The sequence below is a fragment of the Fundulus heteroclitus genome, chromosome 1 (assembly GCF_011125445.2).
Source record: "Fundulus heteroclitus isolate FHET01 chromosome 1, MU-UCD_Fhet_4.1, whole genome shotgun sequence".
NCBI classification, from domain to species: Eukaryota; Metazoa; Chordata; class Actinopteri; order Cyprinodontiformes; family Fundulidae; genus Fundulus; species Fundulus heteroclitus.
This window is the reverse complement of record NC_046361.1, coordinates 33797496-33818518: the sequence shown is the minus strand read 5'-3', so window position 1 is coordinate 33818518 and position 21023 is coordinate 33797496. Positions and strand designations below refer to the sequence as shown.

General features: G+C 38.4%; 1 protein-coding gene across 1 annotated transcript in view; it reads left to right on the top strand.

Moving 5' to 3' along the window:
- Window positions 1-21023, top strand: part of LOC105935185 (complement receptor type 1) — a 132585-nt gene that overhangs the window by 15427 nt on the left and 96135 nt on the right. Inside the window, exons 8-11 of the mRNA XM_036141486.1 lie at window positions 2855-3043; window positions 3293-3392; window positions 4386-4462; window positions 4552-4731. Of these exons, the coding sequence (XP_035997379.1) occupies window positions 2855-3043; window positions 3293-3392; window positions 4386-4462; window positions 4552-4731 (546 nt within the window). The remainder of the gene's footprint in view (window positions 1-2854; window positions 3044-3292; window positions 3393-4385; window positions 4463-4551; window positions 4732-21023) is intronic.

Genomic DNA, 21023 nt, shown 5'->3' with positions numbered 1-21023 from the left:
TGTGCAGGTTTACTTTCATAAAATGCTCAGGTCTTATATTTTCTGGAAATCGTTGTATTAAGTCCTACTTCTGTTTATTTTTTGTTTGATTTTCATTTGGGTCAACTAACCATTTCACCATTTTATACATTTGTACTTTAGCAGTTTTCTACCACTCCTTTTAGCTAAGAGGAGGAGAAGTCTGTCTTCTGATATTTTGCATCCACCATACAGGTACAAATTGATGTATCGGGATGGAATGTTACGTAACCGTAACGTGTGCATTTCAAGTACTCTGGCTGGACAATCCAAGCTTGGGGCCAGAGGATTTGTGCCCCACGGCTGTCTACTGAGAGCGTGTTGGGCATGCGCACTGTGATTTCAGATGTCTATTATTGAAACAAAAGTTGGTGGGCCAGCCCAATATCAAGGCGGCTCAAGAGGATTTAGCCTACTGAGCTTGTCAGTATTCTGGCAGACTTAGCTATTTTAGACACAAATGTTCCCAACAGAATTTTATTCATAAAGGAATCAGTCTTTTTTACAATATTACCCTATAAACAACAATCAAGTCCCACTGATTATTGCAAACATAGAGCTCCACAGCTACATCTGGTGTGGCCAGGTAGCCTCGTGAGACCATCCTGATCTCGCGAGCTTTCAAGGTTTCACTCGCAGATCAGTCTGGCTACTCTCCGTTGAAGAAAATTTGGAGCCGTTCACCAAACGAACGTCCAATCAGCGTTGGCTTTGAGGCGGGTTGAGGTGTGACGCAACGGGAAGCGCGTCAGTTCAGTCTAAACAGCATGGCGGCTTCAGCCGATGAAACTAGCGTTAGCGTGGCTATCGAGCAAGTTTTATCGGAATTACAGAGTATTTCTTTGCTGAGCTAACGAGCCTTTACCTGCAGCAGCAAGAGTAGCTTGGCTTGTGGTTGTGTTTTCGTCGTCGCTCTGTTACGAGCGACGACGAATCTGATTGGTTCATTTGGCCCGTCTATCACCAACATAGGCCAATCAGCTAACCAGTATTTTCGCCCCTTCCCAAAATTACTTCAACGGAAGGTTTCCAGATGGATATGCGGAGCAAATCTATCTGGCGGAGTCAGGTAAGTGGCCAGGTGCCACTGGCCACAAATGCAGAGACACCACAGTCCAGTTGGTCTAGGCAGATGACCGTTCGCACTGGTTCTGGTTCTGCTGGAGCTGTCCTCCCTGTTAAAGGGTAGTTTTCCTCTCCACTGTTGCTTTATGCATGTTCAGTATGAGGGATTGTTGCAAAGCCATCAACAATGTCCACTATGGCTTTACGCTCTTTCAGGAGGAGTGAATGTTGCTTGTCAAGACTTGATGCAATCTGTTGTGTTTCCTTAGAGAGGAAACTTTTTGACCAATCTGTCTGGATGATTTGATTGAATTTGACTTTGTAAAGTGCCTTGAGATTACATGCTGTGAAATGGTGCTTTAAAAATAAAACTGGACCGCTTGTGCTTTTTTAAAAATTGTATTTAGTGCAAGCTGGGTGCTTCTGTGTGGAAGCCCTTTTCCACCACTCTGATCAGAAAAAAAAAGTTGTATGTCATAATTATGACTTAGCTATCTTATAATTATGATATACTATCTCATAATTATGACTTAGCTATCTTATAATTATGATATACTATCTCATAATTATGACTAAGCTACCTCAGAATTATGACATAAAACTTTTATTTTCATCAGTGTGGCAGAAATGGCCTTCCATACTAGCCCATTTCATCAGAGTGGCAAAAACGGCCTTCCATACCGATTACATCAGAGTGACGGAAATGGGCTCACATACTTATGACCATTTCTGTTGGGTGTAGTTTTAAGTGTTTAGGACGAATTTCAAGAGAGGTTGAGATTGAGCTGGTGATTATTATGGTGGACGGGTTTTATGTGGCCCAGTCAGTCAGATCTGGCAACTCTGCTTCCGCAAAGAAGCGACACACCAAACAGGAAATTTACGCCACATTCCTTCTTTGTGCCTGATCCAGCTGTGTTTCACATTGGTAAGTCCGAATCTAAAATAGCTACATTTATCTGCTAGGTTTAAACTATGAGTGAGTAAATAATGATAATTATCAGTCATCTCTGGTCTCTTTCTGTTATGTTTTAATGTCTGTTCGGCCAGCTCCCATCTGGCTTGCCGAACCTGGTGCGATTTTTATCGAATATAAATGTTTGTTTATTTATAACAGATGCGGACTTTCTGGCGACCTTATCGAACACATTTTTGACACCTAATAGACATTTTGGGGACTTCGGCATGCTTTCTAATAAGATTGAAGCTAATGTAGGATTAAGTTAAGCCGCTGTTTAAGCGACGCATGAACGCCCACACCATGTTTTGTAAACGAGACGGTAAACAGCATGACCTGCATGTCGCTGTTTGGTGATTTTATTATCAGTGTTTTTCTCGTTTCAGCAAAAAAAAACTATGATGACATTTTAATTTAGGCAGACGTAAAGATGTTTTTAATGGAGTAGTTTGTGTTTCCATTGCGTTTTCGGTCAGACATGCGTAAATTGAGGCTACACGTCTGTCATTGTTTGCATGTGATTTAGACCTTGATGGCTGATCGTTTTGGTTAAATCTCTTTCTTGTTTACGTCTGCTTGTCTTTGTTCTTCTCCAGAAAAGAGTCCGTTTTCACCAGGTTACCGCTCCAGATCCTGCAATGGGGGTCGCTGCACTTTTTCTGCTCAGCAGTCTTTGCTTATTTGCCGTCAGTGTTCAAGGCGAGTTCAAACAGGGACACTGAGCATGCGCAACCTGCCAGTAATTCAGCTGCTTTCAATCCGCACGCCTATTTTCTTCACTAATTATATGATTTCTAAAACACAAAATTGCAGCTCAACAATGTTCTAAACCTTCCGGAGGACCCAACATGGATTTAAAACCTGCATACATTCTCAACACAACATTTGAAGATGGAGCCACTGTTGCTTTTTCCTGTAATCCTGGCTACACACCTGCTGGGGGATCTTCAAAGATCACATGCACTGCTGGCCAGTGGAGTGCTGTGCGGCTGAGATGCGAGAGTGAATATCATCTAATTACACTTTACAATTCTACAAACGACAGTAGCAAAATTATTTCACTGACGATTTAAACTTATAGTACCTTCAAAAGTCAAACATTTCAGTAAATTAGAATAGAGGAGCACTTTTAGGTTGGTAAAATCTATTTGCTACTTTTTAATTTTCCGTATTTTTGCCATATAATCTTTTCAGTGGCAATGTGCGACTAATCGCAGTTTAGGAGTGTAATTGTTCTTCTTTTTGTTACAGGGAAGACCTGTGGCGCTCTTACAGAAGTGACTAACGGTGAAATTATATATACAGACGGGAATGAGTTTGGTGATACGGCTAGGGTTCAGTGTAAACCAGGGTTAGTAGCACAATTATAACGCTTTGTCTTTTATGCCTGTTGTATATGTAAATAGTGAAACCTTTAGAAAAAATATCCATTATCCACCATCCTGTAGAATAATCTCAGCATAACAACTTGGAGTCATTGTCATTTGCATCAACCTTTTAGTGTTAAGTGATTATGTGTCAATTTTTGCTCATGCCTGTCTTACTGGATTGCTTTAAATGAATTACATATGGATGCAATTATTAATGCACATATCTCTTAAAGCCTTGCCCCTGTATAACAGCCTGCTGAGGTCTAGACTTTGCAATTGCAGCACTTTGATTCATTAACTTTTCTCCTGCTTTCTTGTGGAGTTGTTGCTGTGTCAGAGGTTGGTCCTTGAGGCAACCTCAGACACGGTGATGTTTTAGTGAATAACTGCTGTTGGACACATGGCCCCACATTTTGTCTTTTTTAATTAATTATTATTATTATTATTAATATATATAATATAAATATATTAGAATTTAAGCACGGTTTTATTTCAATGACAGTAAAGTATAAATGATTGGTATATGTAAAACAAGCCAAAAGCGTCTGTTATCTGTTGTTTGTCCTGGTATCTTGTGTATTCTTTTATAAAAAAATAAAAATAAAAATTTATCAGGAAGCATTAGGATCTAAGAAAAATCCCCATCCAAAACATCTGTTTTTATGAATGTGTGGACGATAAATTAGGTTTTGCGGATTAGTTGATAATCAACCCTCTTGGTTGTTGTAGATAAGTGGCAGCATTTTTTAATTTGCTGTTTCTGAATTTTCTCCCTTTTTAAAAAAAAATAAAATAAATTAATAACACTTTAAAATGCATTTTGATGTGTCCTCTGAAAATGTATCTGTAGAAATCTGCCAGGTTAAAGTTTTTGCTGTGAAATCAAAGTGGTTCTGTTTGTGTGTCAGTTAGCGTTGTTGAATGAATTTGCTAAATTAAACATATTTGCTTTTGTTTTCCCCCAAACTGGTTAGCTACATTCCGGTCGGGGGATCTGCAGTACTCAGATGTGAGGTCGAGGGATGGACGGGCAGGCCGCAAACTTGTGAAGGTTGGTGATTAATCTCATTTTATAAGAAACAGAAATGAGCGGAAATGTGTTTCAAGTCTAAAAAAAAAAAAAAACATTTTGTTTTGCAGTTTTGCAGTGTGCCACACCAGGAAGGATTGTAAATGGCACCTTCAGTCAAATGAAGGATTCCTATGATTACAGAGAAGTTGTGCGATACTCCTGCAACAAAGACTTGGTACTTAATGGATCAAGAGAATTAACCTGCTCTGAAGACGGGAAATTCTCCCCTGCCCCTCCAACCTGTGTCTGTAGGTGTTGTGCTGTTTATAGTCTAAGGTTGTATACCCTAATTAGGACTGACTGCTGTAGTTACAACAATATTTCTCTTTCCATTTGCTTTAAGGGGTTGAGTGTAAAGATACTGTGATTGAAAATGCTGAATTCGAGAGTGGTTCTCGGCCTCCACACAGACTCAGTGCTGTGGTGACATACAGCTGTAAGACTGGATACAAAATGGAAGGACCGTCTACCGTGACGTGCAACTTAACTAGTCAGTGGTCCCCATCGTTACCAAAATGCAATAGTAAGTCACGCTTTTTAAATATTTAGTACATCAGAAAAGGGTAATACAATGATGCATGTCAGAATATGGGTTGAATTATGGAATGAGATATTGCTGAAGAGTGCTCCTTTCAAATCAGCATTCCTAGGTTGAGTCTTATTCATTTACTAAACTTAAAATACTTTTTGTGATTATTATAATCAGAATTTCAGATTCAGGGATTGAAGAGTAACGGAAAAATTATGGAACAACAGAATCCTTTTAAAGTTTATGTGAAGTAGTTGGTACGAGTAACACTGTTGAAGAGCAGAGAGTTTTAGGGTGCGACCTTGTAACAGTGGCCGTGTTTTTAAATTTTAAAACACTAGCAAACTTATTGCCGCGTGCAAAGCAGAGTTTTTTCAGAAAATGTTGTGTGTACTTTTTGCATCTATATTCAGCACTATTGAAAGTTGGGTCAAAATTGTCCTTGTGGTGGCCAGAAAAAAAGGGATTGGCACAATGACGGGATGTAAAGATGTTACATGAGCACCGTCACTGATATACGGAGCCCCTCTGGTGACATGGACAGAATTATTTTTTTTTTTGAAGATGATAAGTCGTGGCCACGCATTAGCAAAGCGTGGCCACGTCTTATCTATCTCGTGGCCACGCATTAGTAAGTCGTGGCCACGAGATGGATAAGATAAATACTGCCTTGGAGCTTGATGTTCAGCAGACACGAGTGCATCCAGGGATGCGATGATTAACTGTACAGCCTAATTTTTCGCTAAGTGACAGTGGGAAAAAAAGACTCTTTTGGTAAAGTCTGGTATCAGCATAATAATACCGGATTGAGGCGGTAAGGTAGTGAGATTTTCCCCCGATTGGTGCACAGCGTGGTGGGAAAAATGCATAAATAAAGACTGTAAAGAGCTCCTTTAGAGGGAACAGGATGAATGGATCTGAGCTGAAGCTCCGCTGTTACAAGTTCCTTAAAATGACCCTTAAAAGTGCGCACCTAAATTACATGCAACATAATTTTGCGCATCTGAATTCAAGCGCAAGGCAGCATGCCTGTTTATTAGAACGAAACTTATAAACAGAATGTCATGGTACCGAGTCTTTTGACCCACATACAGAACATACTGAGGAGGCAGAGATCCGAGTTTAACAAGTTTATTAAATATAAAGCTCAAGACGTGTTGCGAGTCCTCCGGACGTCTGCTAACAGCGGGAGGTGGTAATCGCGGTGATATGATTGATTCGCCGGGGGAGTGAGCGGCTGCTGCGGGGCACCAAAGCCTGAGAAGCTGCTGTTGCTTGGAGCAGACGTGGAGGCTGCCAAGCGGAGTTGTCGGTTGGATTCTGGTGATCTGAGAAGGTGCGGTGGCTGACAGAGTCCGAGGGGGGCTGGGCAGGGTCCGGTCACTCGTGCGCGGGGGCGGCGGCAGGGAGGTTGTCAGCTGATCGGCGCTTTGTAGATGCCAAGACTTGCGAGGATGACTGGGGACTTTCTGAGGTTTTCTTCCTAAGTGGCTGAAGCGGGCCGGCTCAGCCGAGGCAAGAGGTTCTCCGGTGCGGGATCCGAGGCAGGTTCCACCTGGGAAACGGGGAGACAGAAATTAGGTGCTTTCCAAGGCGTAGAAAGACGTTGGCCTACTGAGTCCTACTACTTAAGGCTGACACTCTGGCGATGAGGCTCTGACCGCCGCCTGTTTAAGAACCGTCCCCGCTGATGCCGGAACGCAGATCACCTGAGACCGGCGCCTCCCCGCTCGTTAGCCGCCCCCTGTGGAAAAAGGAGAGGAAATAAAGGCAGTACCCAGCCCAGGCATGCATACAGCACCCTGACAAAGAATAAGAGGCTTTTTAGACTGGATCTGGTTAGCAGAACTGTTCTCTGATCCAGCGTGCAGCCATGACTGGTTCTGAATGAAGGATTTATCTGGCAGCCGCTCTCCCCACTTCCCTCTACCGGCTTACTTTCACCACTGGTTAAAACCAAAATTATTTATAACTCTGATCGCTCTTCCTGCTGCTCTGTTAACATGATCTGCAGCAGGAATATTTACTGATGGCCACAAGCTGTGAAACAAGCTGAAACAGCTCCGCAGAAGGCGGAGTTTAGACCGAGGTTTGTTGCGTGTCACGCGGTCAGTGCGTGAAAGTTGAGAGCTTTGCTTATTACTACTCTGTGTTTAATTGGAAGAGATGGCAGGATGTCATTATAGTTCATTCCAAGGTTGAAATAAAATGAAATCAAGTCTATGTTCTCCATATTCAATGAATGTATCCTACACCACTATAAAGGAGCTCCTTCACAAATACCTTGTGGCCACAACTTATCTATCTTGTGGCCACGACTTAGTAATGCGTGGCCACAACTTAACATCTTCAACAAAAAAAAAATTGTCCATGCACTGCAAAAACAGATAAAAAAATAAGTAAAATCTTCTTAAAATGAGTGTATCTGTCCTTGATTTGAGCAGGTAAATAATATTATCTGCCAATGGAATGAGTATTTTGACCCCTAAAATAAGATAATTAGACAAACTGCACTTGAAATAAGATGATAGAGATGAGTTGTTCCTAATTTAAGTGCAAACATCTTATTTTTAGTTCCGTTTTTTCAGTGTGTCACCAGAGGGGCTCCGTACTGATACACAAACCGGTGGATTAATAATAAACAGAAGTGCTTTCATTGCCTCTGGAGAGTTGATTTGTCGGCTGTAGTATTTTCTTATTAAACATTAAAAATACAATAAAAGTTTTGTCTTCGGCTGTGTTGTTACATAGTTGAACAGTTTTTGCTTCTGCTGACAAAACAATTGTTTGTTTCCCCTTTATTTTTGAAATGTCTTTGAAATATGTTTCGAGTCCAAAAAAAAAAAAAAAAAAAGTGCATTTTGTTTTGCAGTTGTGCAGTGTGCCACACCAGGAGGGATTGTAAATGGCACATTCAGTCCAGTGAAGGATTCCTATGATTACAGAGATGTTGTGCAATACTCCTGCAACACAGACTTGGTACTTAATGGACCGAAAGAATTAACCTGCTCTGAAGACGGGAATTTCTTCCCTGCCCCTCCAACCTGTGTCTGTAGGTGTTTTTATTTATTTTTTTTGTTTTTTTTTTTGTTTGTTTTTTTTTTTTTGTCTCAAGTTGTATACCATAATTATGACTGACTGCTGTAGTTAAAATAATATGTCTCTCTCATTTTCTTTAAGATGTTGAGTGTAAAGATCCTGTGATTGAAAATGGTCAGTACGAGAGTGGTTCTCGGCCTCCACATAGACACAATGCTAAGGTGACATACGGCTGTAAACCTGGATACACGATGGAAGGACCGTCTACCGTGACGTGCAACTTAGCCAGTCAGTGGTCCCCATCGTTACCAAAATGCAAAAGTAAGTCAAGCTTTTTAAATATTTAGTACATGAGAAAAGGCTAATGCAAAAAAGTTTTTTTCCCCCTTTTTTTTTAATCAAAGAAAAGGTTGAATAGCAGAATCTATCCATTTGTTAAACGATTTTGTGCGGAGAGATTAGGAAGCCATTTCTGCCATTTGTGCTCATTTTAATGGAACAGAACAAATTTTGGGTTATTGCACGTTTTATCCACTGCAGCTAAAACGATCACCCAAAGCATGCCCACTTCAATTAAATTCAATTCAATTTTATTTATATAGCGCCAATTCATGAAACATGTCATCTCAAGGCACTTTACAAAGTCAAGTTCAATCATATTATTTATTTTTGCTCATGAAATTTAGTGCTTCTATCATTGCATGTATTTAATTATTTACATTGGTAGAAAATAAAAAACAATTACCACAATTGCTTTTGTAATTCTTTTTTTTTTATTAATTGGGTAATTTACATTTGTGAATGAGAAATGTTTTGTTGACAGTAATGCAGAACACACTGCAAAAAGGGAACTAAAAGTAAGCAATAATTCCTTGAAATTAGTGTATTTTTACTTGATTTGAGAAGCTAAATGAGACTTTTTTTTTACCAATGGAATGACTATTTTTACTCCTAAAAGAAGATAAGACATCCTGCACTTGAAATAAGATGATGGAGATGAAATGTTCCTATTTTGTAGTGCAAAAATCTTATTCCATTGGCAGATAATCTTATTTACATGGACTAATCAAGGAAAAATATACTGGTTTCAAGAAAATTTCCCTCACTTTTAGTTCCCCTTTTTGCAGTGCAGAGAAGGCTGTACGTCAGGAACAGGACTTCCTGTTCCTGACGTACAGCTTTATTCGTTGTTGGGTCTAGGCAGAGAGGAGTAGGCTCGGTAGTTTTACTGAGGGGGGGGAGTGGGATGGACCTTTCTGTTTGGAAGAACCCAGTAAAAAAATGTTGGACTTATTTTTTTCAAGATTTCAAAGTTTAAAAGTTGAGTTTTTTTGTTTTGTTTTTGCCCAATAAGGTAGTTGTTGCTTCACACGCTGATCTCCGGGCTATAAAGCTTAGATCATTATTTTTAAATGTCAGAAATTATTGGTACAGTGACACTGATGTCCTCTTTTTATTATTACTTTTTGTTATCGTAGAAAACCCAACAACACCTACCACCACGACTGTCAGCAGTACTGCTGCCACCACCACAACAACACCCTCAGGTAAAAAGCGGGATAATTTATAGGTTCCTTGTGGGGGAAAAAAAAAAAGAACTCTCTTATTTGGGGATTTGACATAGATAGGATGGATGTTAGTGTGGGAGCTATAATGTAGCTTTAAATCTTCTCCAGAACCATTTCTACCAGAAGCTCTTGTGATCCAACAGATAAAACTACTACAGCTCAAGTTTCTGAAAGTTTAATGCTGGTTCTTAAAGGAAGGTTGCAGACAGTGGTGATGCGGACAAGAGTATATTTTATTTACAATGAGAATCCTGAGCGCTTTTATTTTACGTGAACTTGTTTAATATTTATCTTCTTGGGATTTCCACCAACCTGGATTTCCATCTGGCTGTTTTATGCGTATAGTCTTGAAAGGTTCCCTCCGTTTTCTTTTCTTTTTTTACAATTCAAAAGCCAGCAATGTTTTACTTTATGATAAAAGCAGCCACTATATGTCAGTAGTGTTCCTATGGCTGTAATTCTGCATGTCATCTTGAACAATCAGAAGCCACTTTAGTGGGAAGGTTTCAGCACACAAGCAAGGAATTTGACTTCCATCGCACAAGAGTACATACGGTTAAATAGAAATGTAGAAATTCTAAATGAGACGAGCAATAAAAAAGGAAATGTTGTAATACTGGATTTGCCTGTTGTAAAGTGTAAAAAAAAAAAAAAGCCGTAACCTAAAATTAATCTCTCTCGTCTTTGTTCTTATTTCCTGCCTGTCCATAGGCCACGGACATTCCCTTTCACCAGCGATTATTGCTCTGATCGGTAAGTTTAGCCTGGTCCTTGAGCAGTGTGCTTACAGTAAACAGGGATAATGCGAAGCCTAATCAAAAGTAGTGTGACGTCAGAAGAGCAGCGTAGCTGTAATACCACAGATTATGGAGTTTCTTGAGGGTCAAATAAACAAAAAAATAATCTATAACTTCATAATTAACGAATTATCCCATTTACTGTTGTTTTTTTTTTATTGTATTGTTTTTTGCATTAGGCTGCTAAATTTCCTAAAACGTAAATGAACCCCTGTTTTTTTATTAATTTTTTTTATTTTTATTTTAGGTTTGTTCACACAGCAGCTGTGTAGAAATCACCATAAGTACTGTTGGGAGATACTATTAAAGTGTAAAATATTACTTAAGATAACAAAAAAGCTATAATTGTATGTATATATTTTCATGGGAATAGGTGTGCTGCTGTAGAACGTCTCTGAATTGCTAAAAACACTTAAACACACATTGATTGTCTCTTAGAGATATTGACTTTGGGTTTGGACATGATCCTGATAAAACATTCAGCTTTGACCTGATTTTTTTTTTTTTTTTCCTATCCTCATAAAAAGCTTTTTTTATTCAGTCCTAGATGCACCTAAATGTAATAATTTAAAAGATGATATTAAGTGTTTGCTTTTCAAATAGATTAAGAGCATCTCTTCCAAACTGGTAGAACATTTTTTTCTACCAGTTTTTTTTTTAATTTCCTACCCAACTGTGCCCAGTAATGTGGGAACCTTTACACTTTTGGAAAAACTCATGCACAAAAGTAATCAACTTCAAACATCTCAATGTCTTTCTCATCAAAACAGTTATCATAATTATCAGTGGCTGCATCATTGGTGTCTACTTCTACAGAAAGAAACGGTAATTTTTAAACAATCTATGCAAACTAACACTATTTTGTCTCAGGGATTCCTCATCTGTCTTATTTTGTCTCTCCTCAGCCCAGCCTTTAACAATACCAATATGTGTCTTTGCTTCCCGTCTGAGCTTTCTTTCTGCTGCATGTTGGAGTTTTGTGCGTTTTGAAGTAGGGATGGGCATTTCAAGATGAAATGACACTACAATTTACTGGCAATTATTCAAATTTTTAAACCGATTTTCTCATCTGCATCACCTTAGAGACGATGTCCATCTGCAGACCTGGAAATGCAGCTTTAGTTAATAAACAGCCTTTCCTGGCATTTTTTGCTCTTAATCTTTTTTTGATTTTTTTTTGCGAAGTTGTTCCAAACAGAACGTTGATGGAGGCTTTTGGATTAAAACATTTGTTTCATAACTAAAAACCCACAGATTTTACTGAACACTCACAGAGCTGTAGTGACTCGTGGCGGTACAGTCGGTCTTTTTCAACAATATTATGTTAACTGACAATGTAGCGCTATAGCGCCACCTCTTGGCAGCAAGGCTTGCAACTAAGCAAAGTTAAAAAGATGTTCATTTGGCACAACTAAGTTCCTCTTTCCCTGTTTGAGTATTGCAATGTTTACTCTTGAAAGTCAATACCCATCCCTACTTTACAGAATAATGAAATTTTTGTATGCCCTCTATTATTAGCAAAGGAGAAGAAGGTTCTCCTCTGTGGGTCAGACTGAGCTCTCTGTGTCAAATATCCCTTCAGATGCATTGCATCTCAATATTATCAGAATATTATTGAAATCTTTTTTTTATTTCAGTAATTGAGCTTAACTCATGTGTTCTATAGATTTATAACATACAGTGATATTTCCTGCATTTATAAATTAAGGAGTTTATGGATATTTAATTTCAAGTAAAAAAAAAACGGGTAATTCTGACATTACGGGCAGGTGCCAAGGTCCTGCAGGAAAGTGAAATTAGTTTTACTATAAAGCTCATCAGCAGACGCATGCATAATGCTTTTGAAAATATTGCTATATGTGCATGTGATTGCATAAAAAATTGGACTTGAGACTTGGACTTTAGTGGACCAACCCAGGCAGATGACATGGCTCCCACAATCGTCACTGATTGTAGAAACTTCCTACTGGACCTCAAGCAGCTTGGCTTCTGAGCCTCTCCACTCTTCCTCTAAACTGGAAGAGCTTGGTTTTTAATAAATATATAAAGTTTTATTTTGAACTTACCTCAGGTCGGACCCTTCTGATGTCATCTTTGGCTTAGGGAGTGGCTCGGCACAAGGAATGCTACAGGTGTAACCCCTGTTGCTCCTGAAGCTCCGGCTGCAGCCCCAGTCCACGGCTTCCTAAAACCTCCACCAAACTCTTGAATGGACCCTGGTTAAAACTTTTCCTTCCACTCAGTTTTCCATTCTTATGTTATAGTACTCCGAATAGCCAGCCTTTGAAGTAGTGACGTTTTGTGGCTTACCATCCTTCCTGACTGGAGGTTGCAGGAGGCTTTGTAAAGGATGTCAGTAAATTGATTTAGTGTTTGCTTCCCTACTGCATGGTTTTATTATAACTGGAGAATTCTTTTTTTTTTATTAAATGCAAGTAAACCTTTACGTTGAGGGTGTGCCTGTTCAAACCTTGCCACGGGACTGAGTTTTATATAATTAAACTTTAACCAGGCTGCGGTACACTCCAGCTGTGAGCCTTAGCCAGATTATTTATTCTGGCCAAAGTTGCTGCGATTGATTCAGTCCTACTAGGGTGAATAAACATTTGTTTCATTTTGTGAAAGCAACACAGCTGGGATTGTTGTAGGGTGGTGGGGGGTGCATGGATGGCTCTGTGGTTGGCACTTTATCTGTTGGGGTGTTTTGTGATCAAAGGTGCACTGGGTGGTGGGGGTGATTCCTGTTAGCCTGTTTGGACCTCAGGTTACAGGCACACAGGAGGTCTCAGCAGGATCAGCTCTTGTTACTTGGTCTGCCTTGTCATATATACATGTAACCAGAAATGTTGACCAATCATTGGTGGGTTACAGCTCTCGGAGGAGCAGTCCTATCTAATGGGCGGCAAATGATGGCGAGGATGTAGCACTCTCGGTAAGGAAATGAATATCCAAGAACACTAATGTCTAATAAAAAATATGATGCCTTTTTTGGCAGATATTCTTCTTTGTATTATTTCTACCAAATGCCCTGTAAAATGTACAGATCAGCCACATCATTAAAATCAGCAGACAAAGGTTGTGCAGGCCTCCTCCTTTCTGCTGGAAGTCATACGGTCTACAGATGTATCTTAGCTAACTGAAACATCATCCGAAAAAAAAAGAGCTAAGTTGAAAAAGGAAAACTCTTCATAGAGTGCTGTACTGCATGCTTTTCATTGGATTAGATACTCAGTCGATTAGCTCTGGTAAGGTGTTTTTTACTGCACTACCATCACAGAATACTGAATACAATGTACTATAAAAACATCAGGGTTTATTCCTGTGGCTGTTTGTGTTATTGCTTTTTACTTAACTCTCTTGCCTTTCTTTCTGTCTTGGATCTCATCCTTGGCAGCAGCCTATCCTGCTGGAAGACTTTCTTCCCTCATTCAGCTCATTGCTTTCCTATATTACAGGTCTTAACTGTCAGGACAATTACTTTGTGGTGTTTGATTACTGTTCTCTGTTTCATTTGTCTTTAGTAAACACCGTGGTCCTGTTGGTCCAAAACTGCTGTATGTAAAAGCGTTGTCTTGAGAAGAAGGACCACTCGGAGAATGTACATGACTCCAAAGAAACCTCCCCCTCTGGATGCCGGCTCCGCAGGGCAGCCAGTCTGTGGTGCAGATTACATTAATTCTTGCTGGATGCTTCAAGCAGCTTGTCTGGTTAGCGGATTGAAATGTATAGCTTTGACAGGATGCTCATATCCCCTTATTTTTTCCTGTTTCGCTTGTCTGCGCATTAATAAACTGTACGCTGGTATGCAATGTTTGCACCTGAGCGCAGCTGATGCTTCAAATTCTGCTCTTTTAATACTAAGTTCACTAACATTATATCGACGCAGAATGTTTTGACCTCCATGGAGAAATCAACTGTAAAGGGTAACTGTAAACTTAACAGGAGCTTTTGCAGTTGTAGAAAAAAAGACCCTTGATGGTTTAAACCACTCAGCCTTAAAGTTTCTATTTACAAACTAAACTGTAGTTTCTTTCAGATGGTTCTGAAATTAGTGCCTAACAAAAGGCGTATCGTGTATGCCTCGATGAAGGAAGCCAATCTTGGTGTTTTTTGAGTTCATACAAACTAGCCTTTAAGGTGTAACTCACCCCCATGTAAAAGCAAAATCCCGCCCCCAGACAAATTTGAAAAACTCCATCAACGTGGGCGAGAATACGCAGGAACAGGAGATGAGGGTGCTGTGTTCAGGATGGGAGGAAGCAGGCACGAGCTTGATTTGCCATATTAAGTCAAGGAGATGTAGTTATGGCATGGTTCGGTCCTTTGAGGCGGAGGATTCCTCACCCCCCTCCTCCCCGGAGGTTGAGGGAAGCTTGTGGAGCCCAGCGGGTCAGAGCCTTATCAGTTTGAGCTGCTGACCCAAGGTGCTGACTGAGCGATGCCCAAACCCGATGCTGCAGAAGCAATAGAGGACAGGATCAGTCCAGTTATTTATTATCATATTTATGTCCCGCTTTTTAATCCAGGGAGGATGTAAATTCAACAGTAACACATAAAAAGAAAGGCAGGTAGATTTGTTCCTAGTCGCTTTTTTGAAGATAAAAAGTCGCTAGAGGGTATGAAAAGTGCAACAGTGCTCGTTATGGAGGCACAAGATGGAGCTTTGTTTTTGTTTTATTATTTAACAGAGCTGCTTTTATACCCCACAGCGGCAGAGCTGCTGACGTCCCAGTCTCAGAATTACGTCATAGCCACCAATGTTAATTTGAAATTCAATGCAAGACCACGGTTTAACCCTATAGGAGGATGCCACACTGACAAATTTAGGCACAAAATCAGGATTTCAACAAGTATGCTCTAATTTTTCTAAATGACCTGTAGATGTACTATAAGAGAACCAAATTAACATTATCATATTTTTTTTTTTTTTAGATTTTGTGTTTTGCCTCAGTATAATGAGAAATCAGGTTATTAGCAGGGAATTTTTGTTTCCTTCCTGTTTGTCGTATTTGGTCAGCACATGTGATTTGTTTTAGAATCAGGCTCTAAGTATTTCCCATCATCATGAAGATTTGTAGTGAAGGTAATCTGAAAGAGGTTTGCACTAGCTATTTATTAAAATAATAATGTTAGATTTTGTATTGTGTGGAGCCAATGATCAAACTGTAGAACTTTTGTAATTAAAAGAAAGCACACAAAAAAAAACTTGTAGTGTGTTTATTCTGCGCTGTTATTTCATGAATGGATTATCTATTTAAGGGGGGCAGTTGTTTGTCTCCCCACGTATATCTGGATAGCTATTTTCTCTTTGATACATGAGCTCATATAAAACAGCCTTTTCTGATTACTCAGGCTGTCTTCCGCTCATTAAAATGAGCTTGATAATCTTAATTGTTTAAGTGTGATAAGGAAGCATAAACAGAAGAAATCTTTTAAGAAGAAAACAACCTTTAAAAAAATACATTTTCTTATCCTGGTGAAAAATTTTGTAAAGTAGAAACGTTTCTTGCAAACATCCTGATGCATCTCAATAATCAAGGTAGAAATCTTCTTTTTGAGTAGATCCTCTGGACAATTTATTTATTTATTTATTTTAAACGTTTCATCTTTTCTCCAAGAGACTTTTTCAGTCTGAGGAGTTGCAGGTTTAACCTGAGTTTACCTTTAACTCATGTAGACCGAATAAGTCTCTGGGAGAAAAGACAAAACATTTCAGCAAAGAACAACCCGTCCAGAGGGTCAACTCAATTTTTTTATATACAATCTATAACAAAAAGTTATTTTCAGGAAAAAGGCACTACTCAATTGTTTTTTTATGATCAAGTAAATTTACGTTCATTTTCTACATAAATGATCAAATGTGTCAAACTTTTTTTTTTAACTATGACTTATTTGTTTACATCTAACTCTTTACAGGGATAGTGGCAGTATGTGTGTTAACACTGAAAGCAGTAGGTAGTCAAACACAAATCAGAGGCAACAAAATATAAGTGACATTTCAAAACCGAGAATGTTAGTGGACAAGAATTCAAAATATTCATGCATTAAAAAAGTTACAGCAGCATTTAACTATCCTTTTATTTGTCTCTTTTTCTGTCATGGATTCAAATTTAATCTTTTTCAGCGGTTTTGATCACTAGTTCTTCAGGGTTTTGTTAATTTTCTCAAAAACTAACTTTTCCAGCAGCCAGAGAGAGAATGAATAATCTAAATGTTGTCAATAGTTTTACTCAAGAAATCCAGACATGATCCTGCTATTTGTTTTAGGCATAAAACTGACCTTTAGTACTGCAAGTTCAAGTGTTGTTGTTGTTTTTTTAGCAGTTTTCTCTTAATTATTATAATACAGAAAAGCGGGCCTGCTGAAAAACTATGTACATTACATCCTCTAAATATGTGGTCAGGGTTTTTTCTTTGTGTCCTCTTCATGGGATGTACCACCGGCAGATAGCTGAAGCGGTTGATATGACCAACTCCTACCAATGGCCAGAGGGAGCTGGGCTGAAAGACAGCACTGAAGCACTGATCATGGCAGCACAGGAGCAGGCCTGGAGGAATAGAGGCCCAGATCTACTGTACCAGGCAAGATCCCAGGTGTAGGCTGTGCAAAGAGGCCCCAGAAACCATCCAGCATCTCACAGCAGGGTGTAAGATACTAGCAGGGAAGGAATGCATGGAACGCCAGGTACACACTGTTAAATAGAGATGTAGAAACTTTACACAATACATTAAAAACTAAAGCATTATATTGCTTAAATCTCCAACCAGCCTTCTGTATTGTCTGATGTAAACTGTAAACAAATAAGATGTAACCTCAAATTAATGTCTGCTCTCTGTTCTCTCGTCTCTGTTCTTATTTCCTGCCTGTCCATAGGCCACGGGAATTCCCTTTCACCAGGAATTATTGCTCTGATCGTAAGTTTAGCCTCGTCCTTGAGCAGTGTGCTCACAGTAAACGGGGATAATGTGAAGCCTAATCAAAAGTAGTGTGACATGATGCTGATAAAGTATTCAGCTTTGACCTGATTTATTTATTTATATATTTTCTCTTTTCCTGGAAGCTTTTATTGTTAAACTCAGTCCAAGTTCTATTTACATTTAATCATTTTAAGATATGTTAAATGTTTGCTTTTCGAATAGATAAACAGCATTTATTCCAAACTGGTATTCTTTTTATTATTTATTATAATTTCTTTGAAACTTTTCAAAAAGTGTTTTTTATTTAATGTGTCTGGAGGGGAGGATCATTTTCCCCACATTTACGAGGGATTAAATTTTAGGGCGTTGTTAGACTTTTGAAACTCTTACACAAATATGATCATCTTCAAACATCTTAATGTTTTTCTTATCTAAATACTTATAGTTATTGTCAGCATCATCATATGTGCTGTCTGCATCATCTGTGCAGTCTACTGCTACAGAAAGAAACGGTAAATGTTTTTGTTTTTTTAGTCTATGCAAACTAAGACTTGACCGAGGTTTATCTTGCTTTATGGATTCCTCGTCTGTCTTAATTTTTCTCGCCTCAGCTCGGCCTTTAACGGCACAAATATATGACTTTCTTGCTTCCCGAGCTTTTTCTGTGTAGCATGTTGAAGTTTGAAAGCTTTAGTGACTAGTGGTGGTACAGTTGGACTCTTTCAGCAATATTATGGTAATTGACAATGTAGCGCTTTAGCGCCACCTCTTGGCAACAATGCTTGCAACTAAGCAAAGGTAAAAAGAAGGCATTTATTTGGCACAACTAAGTTCCTCTTTCCCTGTTTGCGTATTGTAATGTTTACTCTTGATAGTCAATGCCCATCCCTACTTTACAGAATAATGAAGCCTTAGTATGGTGTCTATATTATTAGCAAAGGAGAAGAAGGTTCTCTTTAGAGCTGTGGGTCAGACTGAGCTCCCCCTTAGTATCTCTACAAATACATTGTATCTCAATAAATCAGAATATTATTGAAAACCTTTTTTATTTCAGTAATTAGTTTAGGGGATATATTCTATAGATTCATAAAATAGTGATATTTCCAATATTTATATATTGTTAGTAAGGAGTTTATACATGTTTCATAAGTTCAGAAAAACAGGTAATTCTGACAGTACAGGCAGGTGCCAAGTTCCTGCAGGAATGTGAAATCAGTTTTACTATACAGCTCATCTGTAGAGGGACACATGCAGTGCTCTTAAATATGAATAGAATAATAAGTATAAGCAACCTTTATTGTCCCACAATGAGGAAATGCAAGATATATTTGAATGCACAAAAATAATCGGACTTGATACTTGGACTTTACCCAAGCAGATGACATGGCTCCCAAAATTGTCACTGGTTGTAGAAACGTCCTACTGGACCTCAAATAGCTTAACTTCTGAGTCTCTCCACCCTTCCTCTAAACGGGTTTTAATAAATACAAAGTTTTCTTTCTTTTGAAAAAAGTTATTTGGACCACTGAGCAGTTCTCTCTGTTTTCAAGTTAGGAAAACATCAGAGGGGTCTAACATCGGCTGAGGGTGTTGATTCTGAAATGTTTTCTGTTACTCCCCATTTTGAAGAATTAAAAATTTTCAGCCTGACTCATCTCTACAGTCAAAAAGATTAAACTTAACACAGCACATTCTCTCTCTCTGGAAAGACGGCACAGGTTACTTCTAGCTCACCATGAACCTCATTAATAAACCAGAGACAATCTGAAAATATGGTAAAAATGAAGCCATTAATCTTAAAGGCAAACTAGTTACAGTAAGTTTATACTCTTTCAGGTGTGTATTAATATTATCCATCCATATATATTTATAGCTAGGTTACCTCTATGCAGCGAAGTTGTTGTGAATGACATAAATCAGTCGTTATTGTTGCAAGGCAAATTTATTTATATAGCACATTTCAGTACAAGAACAATGCAAAGTGCTTTACATTATTAAAACAGGAAAATAAAAGCAAGTAAAAAGTAGTTGGAATAAAATGTAGGAAAATTTAAATAAAATAGGAAAATGGAAACTAAAAGTAATTATTACTAATTTTAAAAACAGTTGGACTACAAACTTAAACTAATGATGTTTCAGTGAATATTTTAACTAGAACCATCAAAGGCAATCCTAAACAAATGTGCTTTTAATCTTGATTTAAAGGAACTCAAGCTTTCGGCATTTTTACAGTTTTATGAAAATTTGTTCCAGATAAGTGGAGCATAGGAACTAAATGCTGGTTCTCCGTGTCTGGTTCTGGTTCTGGTTCTGCAGAGCAGGCTGGAGCCAGAAGACCTGAGTGGTCTGGATGGTTGATACACTGATAACAAGTCTGTGATGTATTTAGGTGCTAAGCCATTCAGGAATTTATAGACTAACAGAAGTATTTTAAAGTCTATTCTCTGAGATACAGGGAGCCAGTGGAAGGACTTTAGAACTGGGGCGATGTCCTCTACTTTCTTAGTCTTAGTGAGGATAAGTTTATATAATAAACTTATTATATATATAAAAATCAACTTCTGGTATGCTTTTCTGACAGGGTACGCCATCCCAACAGAGCGCGGTTAAACTCTCAACAAATAAGAAATTACAACTTCTGTATTCCGTAAACAGAAATTCAAAGCACACATTTAGACCTTCACAGTAAATCATGTGAACACGTAACCAAAGTTATGCTGGATTTAAATCACAAACTTTTAAACATATGTTTTATCATTGAACACAGTATATGACGCACCAGTTTCAAACCATACAGCCCAACTCCTCTAGCATAGTGCGAACTAGCTGCTGGCGTACAGAATAACGATGAAACCAAAGCATGTTTTGCTAACTTCATGCTAATACAAAAAAAAAACACATTTCCAAACTGCTTAAGATGTTAAAATTCAACTCATCATGTTGAGCAATATATCGAAATGTAGGTGAGAAGCAATCTTATGGTTTTAGTTAGATTTCTGGTGGCTTTTAATAGCAGAAATGTCACTTCCAGTTTATGCCCAATCCCCAAATAAATGTAATTTACCAACACGTGGAGTGGAAGAATCCCTTGTAGGGCTGTAAGATTTTACCAAAAATCTAACTTGCAATATATTTCAAGCATTATTGCGATTTAATTTAGAATTTCCTCTGCGTTAACCACAAGCAACAAAAATGGCCTGCATATAAAGACGTTTGTAAACAAGGACTATTTAAAACAGGAAATTTAACTGTTTTTATTAATCAAAATATTCTTATTCAAGAGAATAGCTTTGTAAGTTGGGCATCAATACTTGTTCAACATAAATTGCAACCAACGTACAAGTCTATGTATTAAACAGTTTGACTGGTACTTAATGCTACGGTGATATTCCTGAAAGTTTCTGTTAAAACCAAAAGTATGATTATATAACCTTTTAAATTAAGTAATTCAATTAGATTATCTTACTGCTGCAACTGTCTTCCATGTGGAGGCAAACCGACATCTAAAGGACACGTCTTATCCATTAATTGTTACATAGCCAAAAATTACAGACCTCTGCGATTTCAAAATTGCGTTTACATTATATTGCAAATTCAATTAATTGTGCAGCCCTAATCCCTTGCTACTCTTGTTACTGACTGCAGGTTCAGCAGACGGTGATGTTGTCCCATTTAGCAGGGTTTATCTA